This window comes from Lithobates pipiens, unplaced genomic scaffold, assembly GCF_037356315.1.
Source record: "Lithobates pipiens isolate NorthernLeopardFrog02 unplaced genomic scaffold, aLitPip1_a1.2 Scaffold_16, whole genome shotgun sequence".
NCBI lineage: Eukaryota > Metazoa > Chordata > Amphibia > Anura > Ranidae > Lithobates > Lithobates pipiens.
The window spans coordinates 84,268,813-84,289,844 of NW_027507748.1; the positions used below are offsets into that span (position 1 = coordinate 84,268,813).

The 21,032-nt window shown below is 46.7% G+C and overlaps 1 protein-coding gene across 2 annotated transcripts in view; it reads right to left on the reverse strand.

The window, feature by feature from the left end:
• The window catches only part of LOC143981890 (multidrug resistance-associated protein 1-like), a 109,950-nt gene that overhangs the window by 42,717 nt on the left and 46,201 nt on the right, over positions 1-21,032 (reverse strand). For both annotated transcript variants that reach the window (XM_077480070.1, XM_077480069.1), the window contains exons 10-13: positions 20,339-20,423; positions 10,686-10,752; positions 7,721-7,847; positions 2,325-2,501 (exon numbers count right to left, since the gene is read on the reverse strand). In XM_077480070.1, the coding sequence (XP_077336196.1) occupies positions 2,325-2,501; positions 7,721-7,847; positions 10,686-10,752; positions 20,339-20,423 (456 nt within the window). The remainder of the gene's footprint in view (positions 1-2,324; positions 2,502-7,720; positions 7,848-10,685; positions 10,753-20,338; positions 20,424-21,032) is intronic.

The window sequence follows — 21,032 nt, forward strand, 5'->3', positions numbered from 1 at the left end:
AGCTAAAGAAAGGGGCCTGCCAGGGTACTATACATAGCTTTCTGATATTATCAGAGCACTCTGCCCCACTATTCCTTCCTAGAGCTCTCAGTCCTGATGCAATCAGTTGGAATTATGGAAATATCAAACGGCTTTGCCAGTTAGATGTCAGTCTGGAGAAACGGGCATTCCTAAGCAGGGGGTATTTGAATGTAGACTGCCCTAGGTACTGCGCACATGTGATGATGAGCCTCCATGACTGAGAGAACTAAAATCCAATGAATGAAAGGGACAGCAAGGCTGCTATTGCTGATTGCTGCAGCTTTGAATGCACACTTTGAGAAGCTCACAGTGTGCAGAGAATATAAGATAGAAACAGCATATGTTCCCCCTTGACAGCAGCAGATGCCACCCCCCACCCTTCTTCCACAGACATTTGCAGAAGCCCCCTGCTAATCGACCTTGGTAGAACAAGTGTTTGGCAATTCTTTTTGCAAGCTGCTATTTTTTTCTCTAGGGTTAGAGGTAGATGTACATTAGAACTGCACAATTAATCACCAAGAATTGTTATCACAATCTTGACTAAAGTGTTTCACAATTCTTTCTATGCAAATAATTCTCTCTGCTCTTCTGAAGCCACAGCCCTCAAAAGAAAGAAAGAGAAAAACTGGGCAGTCTGCCAAGAATCAAAACATTCTTTATCAGTTGAACTCAAGTATAAACATTGTAACAATTTGTCAATGGAATAGACTTTGTGTGTAAGGCCTCTTTCACACGGGACAGATCCGTAATGATCCGCCCGTGATGATCCACTTGCTCAGCAGGAATCGCTACGTTTATCCCCGCTGAGCTGGCGAATGACAGGGCGGTCCCTGCACACTGTGCAGGGAGCGCCCTGTTAGCTCTCCGCTCTCCTCTATGGAGGATCGGATGAACACGGACCGTCTGTCCGTGTTCATCCGATCCGCTCTGCAGATGGATAGAAAACTAGGATTTTCTTCCGTCTGCAGAATCGGACCATTGCGGAGACAGACGATATCGGGTGTCTGCGGATGTTCATTGCTTTCTCAGCAATCATATTATAACTGAATGTTTAATTGCCATCTGATATGGATAGTATTTGGAATATAGTAGTAAGTGCGAGCGTTGTACTTACTACTATAGTCCAGATCAATATATGTCTATCGATGTGCTAGCTGCTATATAGAGATTATATATATATATATATATATATATATATATATATATATATATATATATATATATATATATATATATATATATATATATATATATATATATACACACACACACAATATATGGATAGTATTTAAAACTGAATTCCAGGAATTCAGTAACTTTTCAAAAAGTGCAGGCACATTATGAGTTAAATCCAATTAGGAGCATGTCACCTCTGGGACTTATCTCTAATACTTATATGTGACAGGTTTTTTTGCACTCCCGGCAGATACACTCAGAGCTGTGAGAGGACAGAAGCACACACAGCAGCTCTGCGTGCCCCGCCCCTCTGCTGCCTATTCACAGAAGCCTTTGTATTTAGTGAATTAATTCACACAATACAAAGTCTTCTGTGAATGGGCAGAAGGAGGGGAATGTTTGGCATGCACTTGAAGGAACTGAGTATACAGTGATCAGTGTCGGAGCTCTGGAAGTTATTCCCTGGGAGCACTAAACCGGTCAGATGTAAATAACATAATAAAACCCATATAATACAGCGCTATTCTCAAATTCAAATATTGAAAAAACCTAAAAAAATGGAAAATTGAAAATTAGGAAAAATTTGTGAAAAAAATAGATAAATATGTGCTTGGCAATGAGCGGTGTGGCCGTAGGAATATACCAGCTACTGGAACAGAGTGCTTAAAGGGATACATCCTCCATGCAGTTCAAGTCCAGAAGGAGTGATTTAACAGTGGCGATATTAGATCTCTGAGATGGGATCAGTGTAGCTGGTAAGCGTCAGTATTGTTGGTGGTGGAAAGCCCTTTCCTGCAACTTTGGTGACACTCTTTTCATTGGTGTGGTGTGACAAATCACGGTGGAGACGACAAGCAGAAATGTTGTCTAGTGGGAAATGGACTAATATCTTGAACATTTTGCATATTTATTTTTTGTCATTTTTCTGGATTTTTGGATTTATTTATTAATTATTTTTATATGTTTTTTGCACGATCAATTTATTTATATTTATAACACATAGGATTGAATCATTATAGCGCAGCTTTTTTGAAAAAATAAAAAAAGATGTAAATAACAGACATAAGTCTACGAGGCAGCAGGTGCCTCCTTGGACTTAACTCCATGGTATGCATGTATAGTCTCACCCTCTCTCCAATTTCAGTTTGGTCTCCATGTGGTAAGAGCTCCAGATCAGGAAGGAGGGCACAGGCTTCTAGGACTCTCTCATAATACGGTTTATTGAAGGCTTGTCCAAACAGAATGTTCTCCTCAAACAATGCATTCTGTATCCATGCTTGCTGCGATACATAGGCCACAGAGCCCTGTTTGTGGAGAAAAAGAAATATTGAACTGGAACATCACCACTAAGTGTACATCAAGTGTCTGACTTTCCCCATAGGAGAATACAGAATAATATGTAGACCAGGGGTGTTCAACCCATGGCCCGCATGTAGCACCAGAGAGTTTAACATATGGCCCGGGCCCGTCTGGAGGGACACTTGGGGATGCTGTGCAACCACAGCAGCCACAGTGGCCATCACAGACAAGCCCAGCCCTTGCACATCTGTAGGGACACCAGGGATGCCATGTAAGCGTGGCAGCCTGCAATGATGTCTGGAGGGATGCCAGGGCTGCCATGTTTGCAATAGCACCAGCAGCAGGGAACTCGGGGACCCCAGGTAAGTAAATGCTGCATGGCTGGATCTAGGGGGTGGTTGGGTGGGCTGTGCCATCCACACATCACATACATAGGCTACATTCACACTGGTGAATAGGGCTGGTGAGAATTGTAGCAGCGGTTTCTCCTGTGGCTCTCGGATGGTAGGTATGGCTGCCGGCCCCATTCACTATAATGACAGTTCGTTGGCTCTCTGCACAGCCAGCAATTACCTGCGGTGATCACAGATGTACTTTGTCTCTCTGCACAGCCGTGGGTAATCGTTGGATGTGCTGAGACCTGTGAATAGGTGCGGCTTCCTGAAAACTGTCATTATAGTGAACGGGGTCGGCGGCCACAACTACCAGCTGACAGTCGAAGGCGGAACTGCTCATCAGGTATCCTTATTGTTTAGCAAAAACAAATCAAATCTCACACTATCTTTATGTCCTCTTACTTTTATAATAAAAAATATTACAAAAAAGTTTTATTACTGAGGTACATTATCTATATCAGTGATCTTAACTTGTGATCTGCCCAGGGGCGCCCCGTGCATTGTGGGAGCATGGGCGCCACCAGGGCTCAAGTCCTACGGGAACGCATGGGAACAGAGTTCCTGTACTTTTTCCTCAACAGGAACTCATTTCCCGTTAGCAGCCGAGTCCTGCAAGACTTTGAAGTATGCAAGCTGTGTGGCAGGTGCTACACCAGCAGCCGCCGACACAGCTCGCAATAGTAAGTGGCGCACACCAGGGGTGGACTGACTATTCAGGCATTGCCAGTAGGGGGCCCCATGACAGCTTCCTCTTCGATCTACCTGTCAATCACAGCTAGCTGTTGGGTAGATCAGGTCCCTGCTGCTAAGAGATTGTATTTAGTCAGACCTCTCATGATGTGCTCCACGAAGCCAGCCCCTCCTGATTTTCTGTCTCCTCATCCCCCCCCCCCCCCCCAAGTCTCCTGCATACTTGCTCTGTGTGTCCCGCTGAATCCCCCCCTCCTCTATCTTCAGTGCCATATGATGAGAGAACCCAGAGGAGGAGCACAGCTATTCTGCTCACAGGACATGAAGGGAGAGAGGTGAGCTGAGGGAGGAACATCAGTTTGGGGTGGTAAGCTGAGCACAATACCTGACAAAGTTTAATGCCAGGAGGGAAGTTTATGTGGAAATATGTGAAGGTTTGGAATAGCAGCGAGTGTGTGGTGGAGCCCTGCAGAGTTTGCAGCCCCCCAAGCTAACATACATCTCCTAAGCAGGAACACATCACTATCTCCCTAAGCATTCTGTCCAGATAATGTGCAGTTAATTTATTACCTTTCCGTTTAACCCTGTGTTATCCAAACTCTGTTCAATGAAAAGTGTAAACTCACCACATGAACACTCTATATACAAAATAACATTCCCCAATAAAGATCAGAACATGATGTTCACATTTGCATGGAAGCACAATCGAATGAATGCTGATTATTCAGAGAATTACCGTATTTATTTTTATTGAGGATTGTTTTTTTTAATGTACTAACAGTTAAGCTTCATACACACAATACGAAAATTGGATGAAAAATACCACTTTTGAAGTGTTCGTGCATATGAGCGTATCATTTTTTTTTTGTTTTGGTGGGGGAGTGGATCTTGGGTGGGAGTTCCCACACTTTTTTCCCCAGGACTTGACCCTTGGGCGCCACCCCCCCCCCCCCAAATCCCTGTCACTGCCTCCCTATCCATGTGCCCGGCCCCTTTCAGGACGCTGGACACATGGAGTTGTATACTCCTGACATTATGGGTGGAAGCAAGTGGAATACAGGGGACAGTGGGTGGATGCTATAAGGGGTGGGGCTTATGAGACGTGGGAAGGGTCAACAAGGAACGGCAGGGTCTGGTGCCCCCCATCCTAAAATTTCACCAGCCGTCACTGGATCTGCCAGACTTTTTCTGCTCGGCAATCTTTTTGTTGTGTATTTTAAGTGCGGCCCAAGACAATTCCTCTTCTTCCACTGTGGCCCAGTAAGATCAAAAGGTTGGACATCCCTGACATAGACGTAACAGAACAATTTCAGGCATAGTATATTTTTACATTTTTCCAGCTTGGACCAATGTAGCTATTTATATACCATAACATGGACGATGCCTCGGAAAGCTGGAAATCACAACCACTACCCCAGTGATCTCCACCTGCTTCAAGTCATGTGCTGAGCAGCTTGATGCACTGTAAACTCGGAAGGTAGGCCGCTTGGCATGGGCACCATTCATAAAATGCTTTACAACGCAAAGTGTTCTCTAAGGCCGCGTACACACGCGCGGACTGTTTGCCCAACCTTGTTCGTCAAACAGTTTCGGCAAACAGTCCGCTCAAAATTTGCATGAGCGGACTTGCCCACACACGAGCGGACTGTTTCAGCAAACTGTTTGCCAAACAGTTCGCTCAACTTTTGAAATGAACGGACTCGCCCACGTAAGGAGGAGGCAAATCCACCCATTTCGAGCGCGTGTACAGGTAGGCGGGGCCCGCGAAGGAGACGTCGCGGGCTCCGCCGCCTGGAATGGGCTTAAAGGGGAACCCCAACGCCGAAAAAAATTGGCGTGGGGGTTCCCCCAAAGTCCACACCAGACCCTTGTCCGAGCACGCTACCCGGCCGGCCAGGAAAGGGGGGCGAGCGAGCGCGCCCCCCCTCCTGAGCCGTACCAGGCCGCGTGCCCTCAACATGGGGGGTGCCTTGGGGAAGGGGGGGCCGCGCGGCCCCCCCACCCCAAAGCACCTTGTCCCCATGTTGATGAGGACAAGGGCCTCTTCCCGACAACCCTGGCCGTTGGTTGTCGGGGTCTGCGGGCGGGGGGCTTATCGGAATCCGGGAGCCCCCTTTAAGAAGGGGGCCCCCGGATACCGGCCCCCCACCCTATGTGAATGAGTATGGGGTACAATGTACCCCTACCCATTCACCTGTGAAATAAAGTACAAAAAAAAACACAACACAGGGAAAAAATATTTTATTGCACAGCTCTGGGGGGTCTTCCGTCTTCGGGGGTCTTCTCGCCGGACTCCTCCGCTATCTGTGTGTAGCTCTTTTACTAGCGGAGGAGTCCGGCTTTCTTCCTCCCCGCCGCCGGCCTCTTCTCCCGACTTCGGGGGTCTTGTCCCCCTCTTCGGTTCTTCTGCCGGGCCACCGCGCCTTCTTGTAGCTCTTTTACAGGCGGTGGCCCGGTCTTCTGTCGCCGCTGCCTTCCGTTCTTCTGTCGCCGCCTTCGGTTCTTCTGCCGGGCCACCGCCTGTAAAAGAGCTACAAGAAGGCGCGGTGGCCCGGCAGAAGAACCGAAGGCGGCGACAGAAGAACGGAAGGCAGCGGCGACAGAAGACCGGGCCACCGCCTGTAAAAGAGCTTTTGTCTTCTGTCGCCGCTGTCGTCGCCGCCGCCGCCGCCTTCCGTTCTTGTTCTTCTTCTTGTTCTTCTTCTTCTTCCCCAGGAGATGTTGACTCGACGAGCTCTCCGGCCGGAATGCCAGAGCCGCGCTGTGCGGTCACTTATATAGTGACAATGGGGCGGTGTCACATGGTATATGTCACATGGGTTGGTCACATGGTGACCCCGCCCCCTCACGATGTCATAGTCCCCATGTGACATCAACCCATGTGACCAACCCATGTGACATATACCATGTGACACCGCCCCATTGTCACTATATAAGTGACCGCACAGCGCGGCTCTGGCATTCCGGCCGGAGAGCTCGTCGAGTCAACATCTCCAGGAGAAGAAGAAGAAGAACAAGAAGAAGAACAAGAACGGAAGGCGGCGGCGGCGGCGGCGACGACAGCGGCGACAGAAGACCGGGCCACCGCCTGTAAAAGAGCTACAAGAAGGCGCGGTGGCCCGGCAGAAGAACCGAAGAGGGGGACAAGACCCCCGAAGTCGGGAGAAGAGGCCGGCGGCGGGGAGGAAGAAAGCCGGACTCCTCCGCTAGTAAAAGAGCTACACACAGATAGCGGAGGAGTCCGGCGAGAAGACCCCCGAAGACGGAAGACCCCCCGGAGCTGTGCAATAAAATATTTTTTCCCCGTGTTGTGTTTTTTTTTGTACTTTATTTCACAGGTGAATGGGTAGGGGTACATTGTACCCCATACTCATTCACATAGGGTGGGGGGCCGGTATCCGGGGGCCCCCTTCTTAAAGGGGGCTCCCGGATTCCGATAAGCCCCCCGCCCGCAGACCCCGACAACCAACGGCCAGGGTTGTCGGGAAGAGGCCCTTGTCCTCATCAACATGGGGACAAGGTGCTTTGGGGTGGGGGGGGGGCCGCGCGGCCCCCCCTTCCCCAAGGCACCCCCCCATGTTGAGGGCACGCGGCCTGGTACGGCTCAGGAGGGGGGGCGCGCTCGCTCGCCCCCCTTTCCTGGCCGGCCGGGTAGCGTGCTCGGACAAGGGTCTGGTGTGGACTTTGGGGGAACCCCCACGCCGATTTTTTTCGGCGTTGGGGTTCCCCTTTAAGCCCATTCCAGGCGGCGGAGCCCGCGACGTCTCCTTCGCGGGCCCCGCCTACCTGTACACGCGCTCGAAATGGGCGGACTTTCCGAGCGGGAACAGTCCGCTCATTTCGAAAGTACAGCGGACAGGCCCACACACGGGCGGACTGTTCGCTCAAACACAGTTTCAGCGGACAGTTTTTCGGAATTTCCGAAAGACTTTGTCCGTCCAACTGTCCGCTGAAACTGTCCGCTGAAAGCCCACACACGAGCGGACTGTCCGCCCAAACACTGTTCAGCGGACAAGGTTGGGCGAACAGTCCGCCCGTGTGTACGCGGCCTAATTGAACATGGTGGAGTGCATAAATCCACCGCCCCGCCTCACCACCTAACATTGTAAATCACAGAAGTTATGTATTCATGGTCTTACTTTTCTCTGAATAGTCCCCTCCAATTTGTTCATCTCTCCTAGAATTGCAGAGAGCAAGGATGACTTTCCAGATCCAACTTGGCCAACAACAGCAACCAACGAGCCTTCTGGAATTTTTATGTGGAGACTAGGTAAACAAATAAATGGTACAATGTATTAGCATCACCATTAGGCCTCAGTAAGTACTGTATATGCTGTTTTAACCTGGACTTGGCATAGTTCACTATTAAGAGTTAGTAGGTGTATACAGTTGTATCCTGGACTTGGCACAATTTAGAGGAAATGGTTAAAAAACTATGCTTTTGAACATAGGAGCCTGAGCACAGCTAAGCATTTTGACTCAGTAAGTACTGTATATACCATTGCACCTTGGATTAGGCACATACCGGTTGTTCAACCGCCCCAAAGATGCTTCTAATGTCCCGCAAGCACACCGCCCAGGTGTGAAAGCACCCATTGCAGAAAATAGGATGCAGTTTTCAGTCGCTTTACAGGTGCTATTTCTAGCGCTAAAACGCCTGAAAACTGCCTTGGTGTGAAAGGGGTCTAACAATGAACTGTTGATATCCGCTTGCTCAGTGGGGATCGCTCCGTCGATCCTCGCTGAGCAGGAAGACAGGTCTGTCCCTACACACTGCGCAGGGATGGACCTGTCAGAGCGGCGCTCTCCCCTATGGGAGAACAGATGATGACGGACCGTGGTGCCCGTCATCATCCAATCTGATGACGGATGGAAAAGTAGGTTTTTCCTCCGTCACACTTTTTCGGATCGGAGCGGGTCACCGCTGACATCCGACGCTCCATAGAGGTCTATGGAGCATCCGTTCAGGTCCGCCTGAAAAACTGACAGGCGGACCTGAACGGATTGGCCATGTGAAAGAGCCCTTAGAAAGAAATAGTTAAATCTGTTTGTTTTTTTTTGTGATAAAAAAACAGTTGATATTTTTAGGAATTTAGAGCTGTCTTGTTTACTCAAGAGACTATTTAGCCCTCCCTGTTATTATCTTGTACTACAAGTCAATTAATGCCTATGATGTCAATAAGAAAACAGTGGAAATGTGCATAGGACAATAAGCATGGCTGAATCACTTAAAGCATTTGTTAACCTAAAAAAATTAATTGATTCTGTTCCTTTAAAGCATGTTATACAGCACAGTACTTGTGCTGGGAAATTTGGCCCCCTGTATCACCTACAAAACCTGGCTGGGCCTGCCAGTTTCTGCCCTCCCCTGTAAACTGACCACGGTGTATTATGGCTGCTGAGCCCTGACATCGTGGTCAGTTTACATGCCTATCTGCAGCTCTCCTGTGTCTCTCTCTGTCCTCCACCCCCCTCCCCACCCTGCCCGTCTGCTCCTGTGTCAGTGCCTGCCCCCTCACCTCCTGCTGCAAAAGTTACTTTAAATGTTTTATACCATTTTCTTTGTTTAATAATCCTCTGTGCCTCTGAGTCTCACGTGACCCACCACCTCTATCCTCCTTGCCTCCTAAATGACATCGGCACGGGTTTCTGGGCCCTGCCCACTGCAGCTGTCAGACAGGGAAAACAGAGAGGTGGCGGTTCACATGAGCGCCGAGTGGCACTCTGAGATAAGGTAAAGAACAGCTTATTTTTTTTAAAAAGAACAGACACAGGGGCACAAAGAATTATTAAACGGAGAGAATGGTATAAAGTGGCTTAACAACAACTTTAAGTTGTAAACATCAGACATAAAATATGAACAAAACATTACCCTGCAATGTGTGTACTTGTTGCAATTAAAAGCACCTAAAAACACTAATCACTTCTGACAAGTTTTCCTGACGCCAAGAGAAAAATGGTGACAGAGGAGGGACCTCCAGAAGATTGACAGCCTCAGCTCTGTCCCTATGATCTGTGAGGGGGGGGGGGGGGGAGTCTCTTCCCACCAATCAGCTCTTAGAGCTCTCCTCACTGAACTCTGCAGAGTGTGACTTTAGCTCTCCGCCCACTTTTATTTTCAGACAAGCTTAGAAATTCAGCACTTTGATTGGATGTAGAGAAGAAAAGACTGCAGATAGACTTGTACAGCTTATGTTAGGAAGGTTTGTTTCATCTCTGTGTAACACCTGAGGATAGCCCCCTCACTGGGTATTACAATCACTGTAAGGCAGCCATAGATGGATCAAAATTTGGCCAGTTCAACATACTGAAATTTTGATCCAACTAAGACCCCATACACACTATACAATTTTTGTTGTCAGATTTCCTTTAGAGTTACCAAAACCATGTAGTGCAAGCACCTTAATTGCATTCCTAAGGTTTGACCTCATATTATATGGTAGTGGTAAATTTGAAGGAAAAAAATCTACAGGAAATTGGATAGTGTGTATCCAGCTTAAGAGCAGGCTGGTTGTACAAAAGTCTCTCAATCGACTTCTGTGCAACCAGCTGGTTGAAAATTTTTTGCTCGATCAGTGCCACAGGCTGCAGCCAGCAATGCTGATGAGCGTTATCTGATGGGAGGAATGTCTCCAAACAAAAGTTCTGCAGGAGGGATTCCCCCATCCAACTCAAATGTGTGAATGAGGGAATCAACTTGTTTTCATTAGTTCAACCTTCTGGCAGAACAGAAGAAAACAAATCATGTATGGGTCTGTCTTAGTCCACAAAATGTCTGTATGTTTAGGTTTAACTGATAAGCCAAGCTCTCTGCCAGTCACCATTGTACTGGGGGGACTTCTATCCACAAAGATCCCAGATGGAGCGTGCTCCAGTACAAGACATCAAGGCATACACTGCATATATGTGGATAGCTGCCATAAATGGAAAAAGTGGTGTCAGTTTTAGAAAATCATGTCTGGCAGTTGACGAAAATGCAAAGGTAATTTTAAATTACATTTATTGATAAAAGGGCTTGAGTAACAATTACACTGTATATTATAGCCACTTTTTTAGGTAAAGAAGAATATTCCTTCTGCCAACAATGCATGACAATTTTCTTACTCTTTCAAGATGGGAGTACCATTTGTTTCCCACTGGAAGGAAGCAGCGCTAAATCCAACCGCATGATCTGTAATTATCAAAGATGGAAACAGCATACTTTATTAAAGAGAAAAAAAAAGAACCCAGACAAAATTCTTACTTTGCATATGTCATTAGGGCACATGCCAAAATCACCTAATCATATCACATCCTTATTATTGGTGTATTTTATGTGTGGCCCAAGACCATTCCTCTTCTTCCAATGTGGCCCAGGAAGGTAAAAAAGGTTTGGCACCCCTACATTAGAGCCTGGCTCCAAGTGAAGCAGGTAAATAAACTTTTGACAAAACATTTGTGCAAACTGTGTTGTCTGGCAAGAGTTTAGAAAATTTATTTAGAACATGGAACATGGATCCCTTGACAATCAACCAGACCAAGTCACCGAGCTCCAGCTTGGTCATGAACCCAGACTGCTGATTTTATAATAAACAAGCAGCAGTGCACTAAGGAGGTCTATTCTATGGTCACTCTTGTCATGTTCCCGGTCAGCATATGTGCACAGCAGCTGAATGGCTCTTAGTACTGGCCCTCCCTCTCCTTCCTTTAGTTGTATTTAAAACGCATGAACATTTTTAATAGATACATAATGTTGTGGAAATTTTATTATGTGTGTTTTATAGATTGTCATCTGTTGAATCTGGACCAGCGGTAAACCCGGCAGTATGAAAACCTGCTCATGGGCTTGGAGACGTGTTCTCTGTGTGTGTGGGTGTTTGCTTGTTTGTAAGTATCAAGCGCAATGTTAGAGAAGCATATTATATCTCTGTTGTGGCTACGATATCCCTTTTGGATACATATCTGCTTTAATAAGAGGACATTGATATCTGCCTTGTTAATATACCCGTACCATATATTGACAACGGCAGTAGCAATGTCCCCACAGATCTTCTCAAGCCTGTAAGAACAAGTAGAATGATCTTATTAGATACTGGTTACTCTAAGCAGTATTGAGTGGGCTCCATGCTGACCAAAGTAGTGGATGTGGCTGAGCAGGGGGTATTGTACATGTACAAGTGGATGAGACATGCACTTCTCCCTCCCACTCCTGTGGATGCCCTCCCCTTTAGTGTTATTTCCTGTGTGGTCATTTTGCATGGAGGATGCGATTGGCTGTTGGGACCATGACTTCCTGTTTGTCATTTCTTTTTGTTGGCCATGAATAAAAACCAAGTGGCTGTGCTCAGAAGAGGCAGTCGAGTGATGGAGCTAAGAACATGATGACGGTGACTATGTCTGTTTACTAGGGGAAATGTGGGAGACACAGGTTTATTGAGATGCATTATACTAAAATGCTGAAAGGGCACTTAGTAGCGCAGGAGACATGGTTTGCGCATAGTGTAAAGCAAAATCTCCACGTCAATAACTACATTAAAAAGGAAATATATTAATATATTTATGGGTTTCTGTTTTATTTGTTGGCTTCTCCATATTTATGAGATCTTTTCAAGTTCAGATGTTTTTAAATCGGCCACAAGAGGCAGTAGAGTAGATTAGCCACTATGGTTAATTGTCTCCATGCTTCATAACTATTGAGATAAGTTATCATCACAGGCAGTGCATTGTGCTTAGTGGGTTGATAACTCATAGATTTCCGTTGTATTAATGGTTAGTAGAGCAAAATCACTGTGTGCATTGTAAAGCAGGCAGCAGTACCTGCATATGTATTAAACAAATATTGCTCTCATCAAGTGCATATATCATTAAAAACTATACAAACAAACAAGGTTTTTAAAAGATTGATATCGCTTTTACATTAAGCTAAGAGCTTTTATATGCATAGTAGATATTATCAAAATCTGCAAAAATGTTTTGGCTTCAGGTGCACTTTAACCTCTTGTTGGCCACGGAACTCATATGTGGTGAGAGGGATTGTGGGCTTTTGCCCACATGATTGCAAATACAGCATGGGTCCATGGGGGCTGAGGTCCCTGTGCTGAAAGCACACTCCCTGCATACTTCCAGCACAGCGGCCGAGCTATCGGTGACACCGTGTCTTGACCATGTACCCACTGGGAAGGCCAATCTCAGTGATCATGTGATTTAGAAGTCTGTCCCACCTCTCAAGGTTTAAGACCCACCTAAATGGGCTGGTGGGAGGAGGTGGCAAGGGGTTAAAGGATAAGTGCAATTTTAAACAAGTGAGTTTATGTTTTTTTGCCACCCTCCTCTGACCCCCCCTTCTCCATCCACAGATGGCTACTTTTCCTGATCAGACACCTGCAACCTCTGGTGTCCGTTTACATCCAGTGCTGCAAGTCTCACTGTCTTGGCTGCACCTGTAGGCATGATCAGGACATTGAGACTTGTGCTACTGCATGTAAACAAACACCAGAGGTTTCAGCTGTCTGATCAGTATAAGTAGGCATCTGTGAATGGAAAGGTTGGGGTAGATTAGGTCGGAGGAAGGTGGCAAAAAGGAGAAGTTAAAAGGCCAGCGGCCCTTGGATAAATGTAAGTGTGCATCTGTAAAGGGGGAGAGATGGTTGGGTCAGGTCAACTAATAAGGCAAAACGAATAAACATTACTAAAATTGGAGCACTCAGAATCTGGTGCAGCTGTGTATAGTAGCCAATCAGCTTCTAACTTCAGCTTGTTCAGTTAAGCTTCGACTATAAAACCTGGAAGAAGACTGGATTCTGTGTAGAGCTGCACCAATTTTTGCACGTTCCTGTTTTAGTAAATCTCACCCAATACATCTTAAGTCGGACATACATGGATGGAAATGCAAGAACTGGCCGAATTCCAATCCATGTATGGGCTGGCTGTACATGTGGTGGTGTTGTGATAGGGCGGAGCTGGAAATCGTGACGTCACCAGAATGCGTGGCTGCCATAGGAATTATGGGGATTGCAGTTTATGTTGGCATTATTCTCCTTGGAGTCTTGTAAGTGTTTTTTTTTTATTATTTTTTTAAATGTTTATTCGGTTTTACAAACAAACAAAAATCACATAACATAGCCGGATAGCTTTACAGATACATAAATCTGCATAATAAAGCAGCCAACAATACAAGTACACCAGTTAAGCAATTCAACTTTGCAACCCTTGGGTGACAATCAGTTATAGTGGGTGAGACGAATGGTAAGAAATAACAAAAATAAAACAAACAGCAGCACAGTTAAAGGTTCAAGTCGTCAAGGAGGCTTGAAGTTAGCAGGATCTCCACATGAAAGTAGTTTAAGCCTACCCAGAGATCCAGTTAGGTTGTGTCGGAGATACCATTCCGTGTAGCGAAATGGTTGCATGGCCCTCTGAAGGTCAGAGTGTGGCAGTGTGGCCTCCATGTATTTGCGCCACCTCGCAAAAAAGTGGCGGGTAGGTTTAGGATTCCTGGTAATGGTATCCAGTCTCTCCAGGTAGAAGAGTGATTCAATGGCCTTTTGAACCATGGGTAGTGAAGGTGGTGTCTTGGAGATCCAGGTTTGCATAATGGTCCTGCGGGCAACAAGGAGGGCCAGTTGGGCCCATTGAGAAACTGGGGTCCAACTCTGGTCTCCCGACGGAGCGGTTTGAGGAACATAGCCAAAAAGGCAAAGCGCGATCTCTCTCGGAATCCGTTGGTGAGAGACAGAGCCAACATAGGTAGTCACTGCGGTCCAGAAGTTTTCAATGGCAGGACAGTCCCACAGACGATGTAGCAACGTGGGGTGAGGCTCAGAACACCAAGGACATATTTTCAAGTTACCATTATCCTTATCTAAGTACACAGGGTAATATGCTCTGTGAAGTATCTTGAATTGTGTCTCGCGCCATGTTTCAGAAAGGGTAAGTTTCCGTACTCGCCTGTATCCATCTAATATTTTATCTGGAATATCGTCATCTCGCAAAAGGGTTGCCCACTGCCGGAATGGGGTGAGATGATATTTGTCGGTTTGGTGTTGGATGAGATAGGAATAAAGGTTGGTTATCGAATATTCCCCGGAGGCCACTACGGTATCAATGAAAGACTTCTGAAAAGGGTCCGTCTGCAGACCACAATGGGAGCTCAAGTAAGCAATCAGCTGACCGTAGTAAAAAAGATGGGTCGGTGGAAGCGAAAATTCCTGAGATAGGACTGTGAACGATTTAAACTTGCGAGAACCAGTTTCATAAACAGCTTTGGTAGACGTGAGACCCCTTATTCTCCACTGCTCAAAGATTGCATGTAGGGTGGATGGGAGAAACATGGGATTCCCCTGAATAGGAATATGACTCGAGATGGAGGTCGGCAAGCCCAGTAGTTTGCGGGTCTCCCTCCAGGCAACGACAGTGTCTCTGATCAGCAGGTTAGATTTAAGATGAGGCGGCAATGCGTGCAGTTTGGAGTGAAGAATTGCTGCTAATGAGTACGGAGAAGCCATAGCTCCTTCCAGTCGTACATTGCAATACCTAGAGTTGCCCGATAACCAGTCCAGACCCTGACGTAATAGGCATGCAAGGTTATAAAAGCGAAGATTGGGCACCCCAGCCCCGCCGTCGGTCTTCGGGAGGCATAGTTTATGTAGAGCTATACGTGCTCTCTTACGAGACCACAGAAAGGCCGATAGTGCCTTGTATATTTTCTGGACGTCTGCGTGTTTTAGCAGAAGGGGTATAGTCTGCATGGGATATAGCAGTCTAGCAAATGATATCATTTTAAACAAATGGCATCTCCCGAAGAGCGAAATAGGCAGGGCTGTCCATAAATCTAATTCCTGTACAATTTTCGATATAAGTGGGGGGTAACTCAACCCATACAATGAGGTCGGTTCTCGTCCGATGTGTATGCCTAGGTACGTGATATGATGTTTGGCTATAGTGAATGGGGATTGATGTGTCCATTTATGGGACATTCTGGGGTTCAGGGGCAATATTTCACTCTTGTCAAAATTAACTCCTGAAATCCTGAGCAGTTTTGAAAAGTGGAAAGGATTCCCTGTAACTTGGCAAAGTCGGAGGCGGGATCAGTGGTGAACAACAGGATATCGTCCGCAAAAAGAGCGGATCGCAGCGTGTGCTGACCTATCGGTAGACCACTGATCCCATCCCCCGAATTAAGCCATCTAGATAGAGGTTCAATCGCTAGATTAAATAATAGCGGCGACAGTGGGCACCCCTGTCTGGTTCCCTTGGATAAAGGTATGGAATCTGACATGAAATCAGGGGTGACCAGTCGAGCTGTGGGGGAGGAGTACATCCGTTGTATAAATTGCATAAACTGGCCTTGAAAGCCAAATTGCTCTAGCACCCTGAACAACCAAGTTAGACTAACGTTATCGAAAGCTTTTTCCGCGTCTAAAGAAATTATTGCTACGTCTTGCGTGGGGTGGTTTTTGGCATAGTGAAGGGCCAATAGAACTTTACGAATATTAAGGGTAGCGGAACGTCCAGACACAAAACCTGATTGGGCCGGGTGGAGCAGCGAGGGGAGAAATTTGGCTAGTCTAGCAGCAATTATTTTGGATAAAATTTTTGCGTCCACATTAATAAGTGAAATCGGGCGATACGATCCAGGCATAGTGGGATCTTTACCTTTTTTTGAAATAAGTTTTATGTAAGCATGTCAACCCGTGGGCAAATAAGGCCCACCCTGCCACATGCCCGCATAAACATGTTGGAGGGTATCCGGTAGGTACTCCACTGTGGATTTGTAGAATTCCGCCGAGTAGCCATCCGGACCAGGCGCTTTGGCCGTGGACATGGACGAGATAGTATGTTTAATCTCCTCAAGAGTAATGGGGGCATTAAGGACAGTGAGGTGTTCGTCTTGCAGCGTCCGTAAATTAATGGTGGACAGAAAGGCGTCCGCAAAGTCCACGTTAGTCGAGTCAGCTTTGTATAGAGTAGAGTAATAGTTGGTGATAATGGCATTGATCCTATCTTTGTCTAAGGTCACTGAGCCGTCTACATCTCGCATGGAATGGATGCGAGTGGGTCTTCTGGGTCCCGCGCATAATATCGCAAGGAGTTTGCCTGATTTGTTCCCATATCTGTGAAAGCACAGTTTGGAGTAAGCCAGTTGAGCCAACTCCTGTTGCTCAGCCCAAAGGTCAAACGCCCTTTTGGCTTGAGTCCAGCTCTGAATATGCTCCAGCGTATGGTGCAGAAGCAGGCGCTCGTGAGCTGCATTAAGCATTTTACTAGTGGCTTCATACTGACTTCTATTGTGTTTTTTCAGTTGCGTGGTGTACGATATTATCCTGCCTCTCATGAAGGCTTTACCCGTTTCCCAAAACAAGTTAGGATCCGAGATATGTGCGCTATTGGTGGTCGTGTAATCAGTCCACGCAGTCCAAAGCATGTCTTGAAAGTCCGGGCTGTCGGCCAGATAGGAGGGAAACCTCCACATCTTCGGCCCTCATGGGGTTCCCGTGAGCAATAAATGCACTACCACCGAACTGTGGTCCGATATCCTGGCATCCAGTATGTCTGAATCCCTTATGAATGGCGTCAAGGCGGGTGAGGCAAAAAAATAATCTATGCGCGAAAAGGATTGGTGCGGTGGAGAGAAAAAGGTATATTCTTGGCTAGTCGGGTGTTGTAGTCGCCATATATCAGTGTAGTGTATGGATGTCAGGGCTTGGGCTAATGGAGTAGGTTTGGGCGCATTGGAAGTCAGAGGAGTCCCCCTACTGGTACCAGTCTTGGAACGGTCAGTTATGGTGGACATCACTGAGTTGAGGTCTCCTCCAACTAAATGATGTGAATCAGGGACGGCTAAAATCCATTGAACTACTTCCTGGTAGAAGGGCGTGCCCGGTGAGTTAGGGGCGTAAACATTGGTGATGGCCATGGGGGTTGAGTCAAGTAGCACCTGCACTGTCACCTTACGTCCCTCAGTGTCAGCTCTAACAGATACTATTTCATGCGAAAGGTGTTTATGTATTAATATGGCAACACCAGCCTTGCGTCCAGCAGCCGGTGAGCCATATACCTCACCAACCCATAATTTGCGTAGCCGTTGCAAGTCCTCCGTCGTGAGGTGAGTCTCCTGCAGTAAGGCTATGTCTGCTCGGAGGCGTTTCAAGTGCCTCAGTACAGCCATGCGTTTACACGGAGATCGAAGCCCCTTGACATTCCATGAGATAACTTTCACGTCACGTCCACCAGCGGTCGATGTAACAATAAAGTTAGCTGGGCAGAAATGCTAGTGGTCAGTGCAGGGACAGTCTTGCTGTGCTCAAGCGTCCCCGCGATCGTATGTCTCCATACATAGTCCTCAGTCCCCAAGGGGGTTATAGCTACATTAGGCATCTGTATCTGGTGTACAATGGTAAAAACTAGATAACTAAGCATAGATAAAAAACACAATGTGTGTGGAAACATCCTAACATATATGAACTTTCCTTTTTTCCACATGAGTCACAACTTTCAGACTCGGCTACCAGCCCCGTCCCGCCCCTCCCCTGGTGACAGTGAAGGGGCCATAAGGAGAGACATATTAAATCGGAGAAAAGGAATGAAAACAGAGATGATAAAAAGCTAAAACAAAAAATACACTGGGCAGCGGGAGAACCTAGTACCCCTACAGGAGTACATGACTGGGTTCGACGGGGGGGAGAAGCATGAGACCCCCACTCTAGGGAGGTCGTATATGCTAGTAACTAAGATCCACGTTCGTGGGGGATATGTAGAGGGTGAGTGAGCCGAGGTGAAAGCTGCGATCCCCACGTAGACAATATGCAAAACTTTTTAGCAAATAACAGTGTCAGTAAAAGTGGCAACAACAAGGCAACCTGTAATGGACATAGCCTCTGCTTATAGAAGCAAAAGCAAAAACAAAAGTAAAATTAGAAGCAAAAGTAAAAATCAAAAATCAAAGGAGGGCTGGCGTCATACTGCTGCCGTTGGGAGACCGGGCATCCCGACGGCAACCCTTCGGGTCCATAGTCTAGGTTGGTGACATCCAGAAGGATCGAATAGAGAGAGGGGGAGATCTCAAGTGAACGTAAAACCTCACCACATGTCTATCCCAGAGTCAGTGGAACGGAAAATTCGTCAGCGGTGACCCAAACGATCATCCTTGGGCGTGACTCTGATGTGCTTGTGCGGAGGGTTAGTGGGACTGCGGTGAGACTTAGAAGGCATAGCAGATTTGCTCCCGGAGTATGGAGAAGATGCGTCAGGCACGTTCGAATGTTCCATAGCAGAGCCCAGAGATTCAACGTATCGTTCGGCTTCTCCCGGCGTGGTGAAGGTGAGCTGATCCACTTCGTTAGTTTGGAGGCGTAGCGTGGCCGGATACGACAAGGAGAACTTGACACGAAGGTTGTAAAGGGCGGTGCACACCGGGGAGAAGGCCTTGCGTCTGTGCATAACGTCCACAGAATAGTCAGCAAAAAGGAGCAGTTTAACCCCATCGATCACTAACGAACGTGAGCTACGAAACTTTTCCATAATTGCCGTCTTGTCGGCGTAGTTTAGATACTTAACGATGACGTGCCGGGGCTTGGAGCGTGTTTCAGACGGCTGACCGATACGATGCGCCCGTTCGATCGTGCACGGCGTGCGGAGGCCCAGTTGTTCGGGGATCATTATGGCGCATAGAACTGAGAGTTGGGCCGAGGAAACCGATTCCGGAAGACCTATAATGCGGAGGTTGTTCCTCCTGGATCTATTCTCCAAATCGTCCAGTTTCTCCCAGATCTCTTTATGGGTGTGAAGGACCCTATTTAGCGCAGCAGACGCACCTGCAGATTAGTCTTCCAGGGCCGAGATACGATCCTCTGTCTGTTGGAGTCTCTGGGCCTGGGCCCGTACTTCCAGGTGAAGTTGCTCCAGCCCTCTGTTGACTGCCGCTTCTACGGTAGCTGCGAGTGTGGGACCCAGCAAGAGGACAACCGCATGTGCTATGCCCTCAGGCGACGCCGGGTCTGTCTGCAGTGGCGCCGCTGAATTCGGAGAGTCCGAAGGCAGTAGGGCCTGGTCTGGAAGGTGCGGCGCGGCCGCCATGTTGGCCGCGTGTGCCTCTTCCGCAGGAGGGAGCCCCGCCGAGGCTGCTTTAGCGTAGGATCGCTCTACGAAACGATCCATGAGGGGTCACCCGACTGCCGGTGAAGTATAGGTTCTCCCCGAGGCCCGTAGCAGTAATTAGGGCAGTATTTGCGAGGAGGGACGCGGGAGCTGAGGGTGATCACCTCCTCCTCATGTGGCACCGGAACCGGAAGTCTTTGTAAGTGTTTTTAACTGCGTTTAAATAAAATTACCACAATAATTTTACACCAGGCAATCACAACAGTGATAACTGGTTGCCATATGATTTCCTGATGAATGTGGGCTGTATATCTGAGCATACTGGTATTGGACCAATAGTTATATTGAGCGTGGTTTAACGCCTCAAGAGATTGAGAGTCAGACTATTTCTGGTAAGCACATACAGTATATATGCTTTGGTGTATGGAGCACTGGGTGTCCACTTATGAAAGTATCTGAAGAGCACAGATAGTGGAAAGAGGAATTTACAACTTTTGGAAACAAATTTTCACTGCTACATAAACTTTTCTAGTTTAACCTTTCACCAATGTATGGATTTTACATGATGGTTTATTTAAAGTGTATTCCTCTTTTCAGATGTCCTGCTTCACATTCAAATATAAGCAATGTAAAAAAAGACTAAAGCCTCTTCTACAAAATACTTCCTTTTAAAACGTACTTACTTCCTTTATAATTGGTTTCAATGTTTTCTGGGACGAGTTCTTCACCACAAAGAAAATTTTCCAATCGTACCAGAGAAACTTTAGTCTAGAAAATATAAGCAGTCATTTATTTATGAGACGTCTAGGAATGTGGTACATACAGATTACACCATACAAAAAGGCCGATTCATGACAATTACAGCTAATAGGAACCAGTCAGCTGTTTACTTCTATTTTCCAGAGAGATTCACAAACATGTTAGCCTAAATATCATTGGTTACCCTTTCCTCCAATGTCTGTAAATCAGTCATAACCAGATGTACACAGAAAGTTTGTAGTGATCTTTGAGGTCCACTTTAAGAAAATGTACTCCGCATGTCTAACGCTAGATACAGTATACACATACGCAATCTTCCAGCAATTTCCTTGGAGTGCACAAAGCAACCTATTGAACTAATAAGATCCCCAAGAGTTTATACTAAAATTGTGAAATGATTGACACTGTTGGAGGTGGATTGCTTTAAACGGTTTGCTCTTTCCCTGCAAACATAGTTTGGATGAAAGTGGTCAAACTGGTCTAGAAATTGCTGTGAATATGGCCAGCATTATATAATTGAAAATCTTGTTGCTTTCAGTCATTTTTACCAAAAAAAATATTTCCAGGTCTCAGTTTGTGAAGAAATGCTAAAGGTAAGAAAAAAGGGCAGCGCTGGGC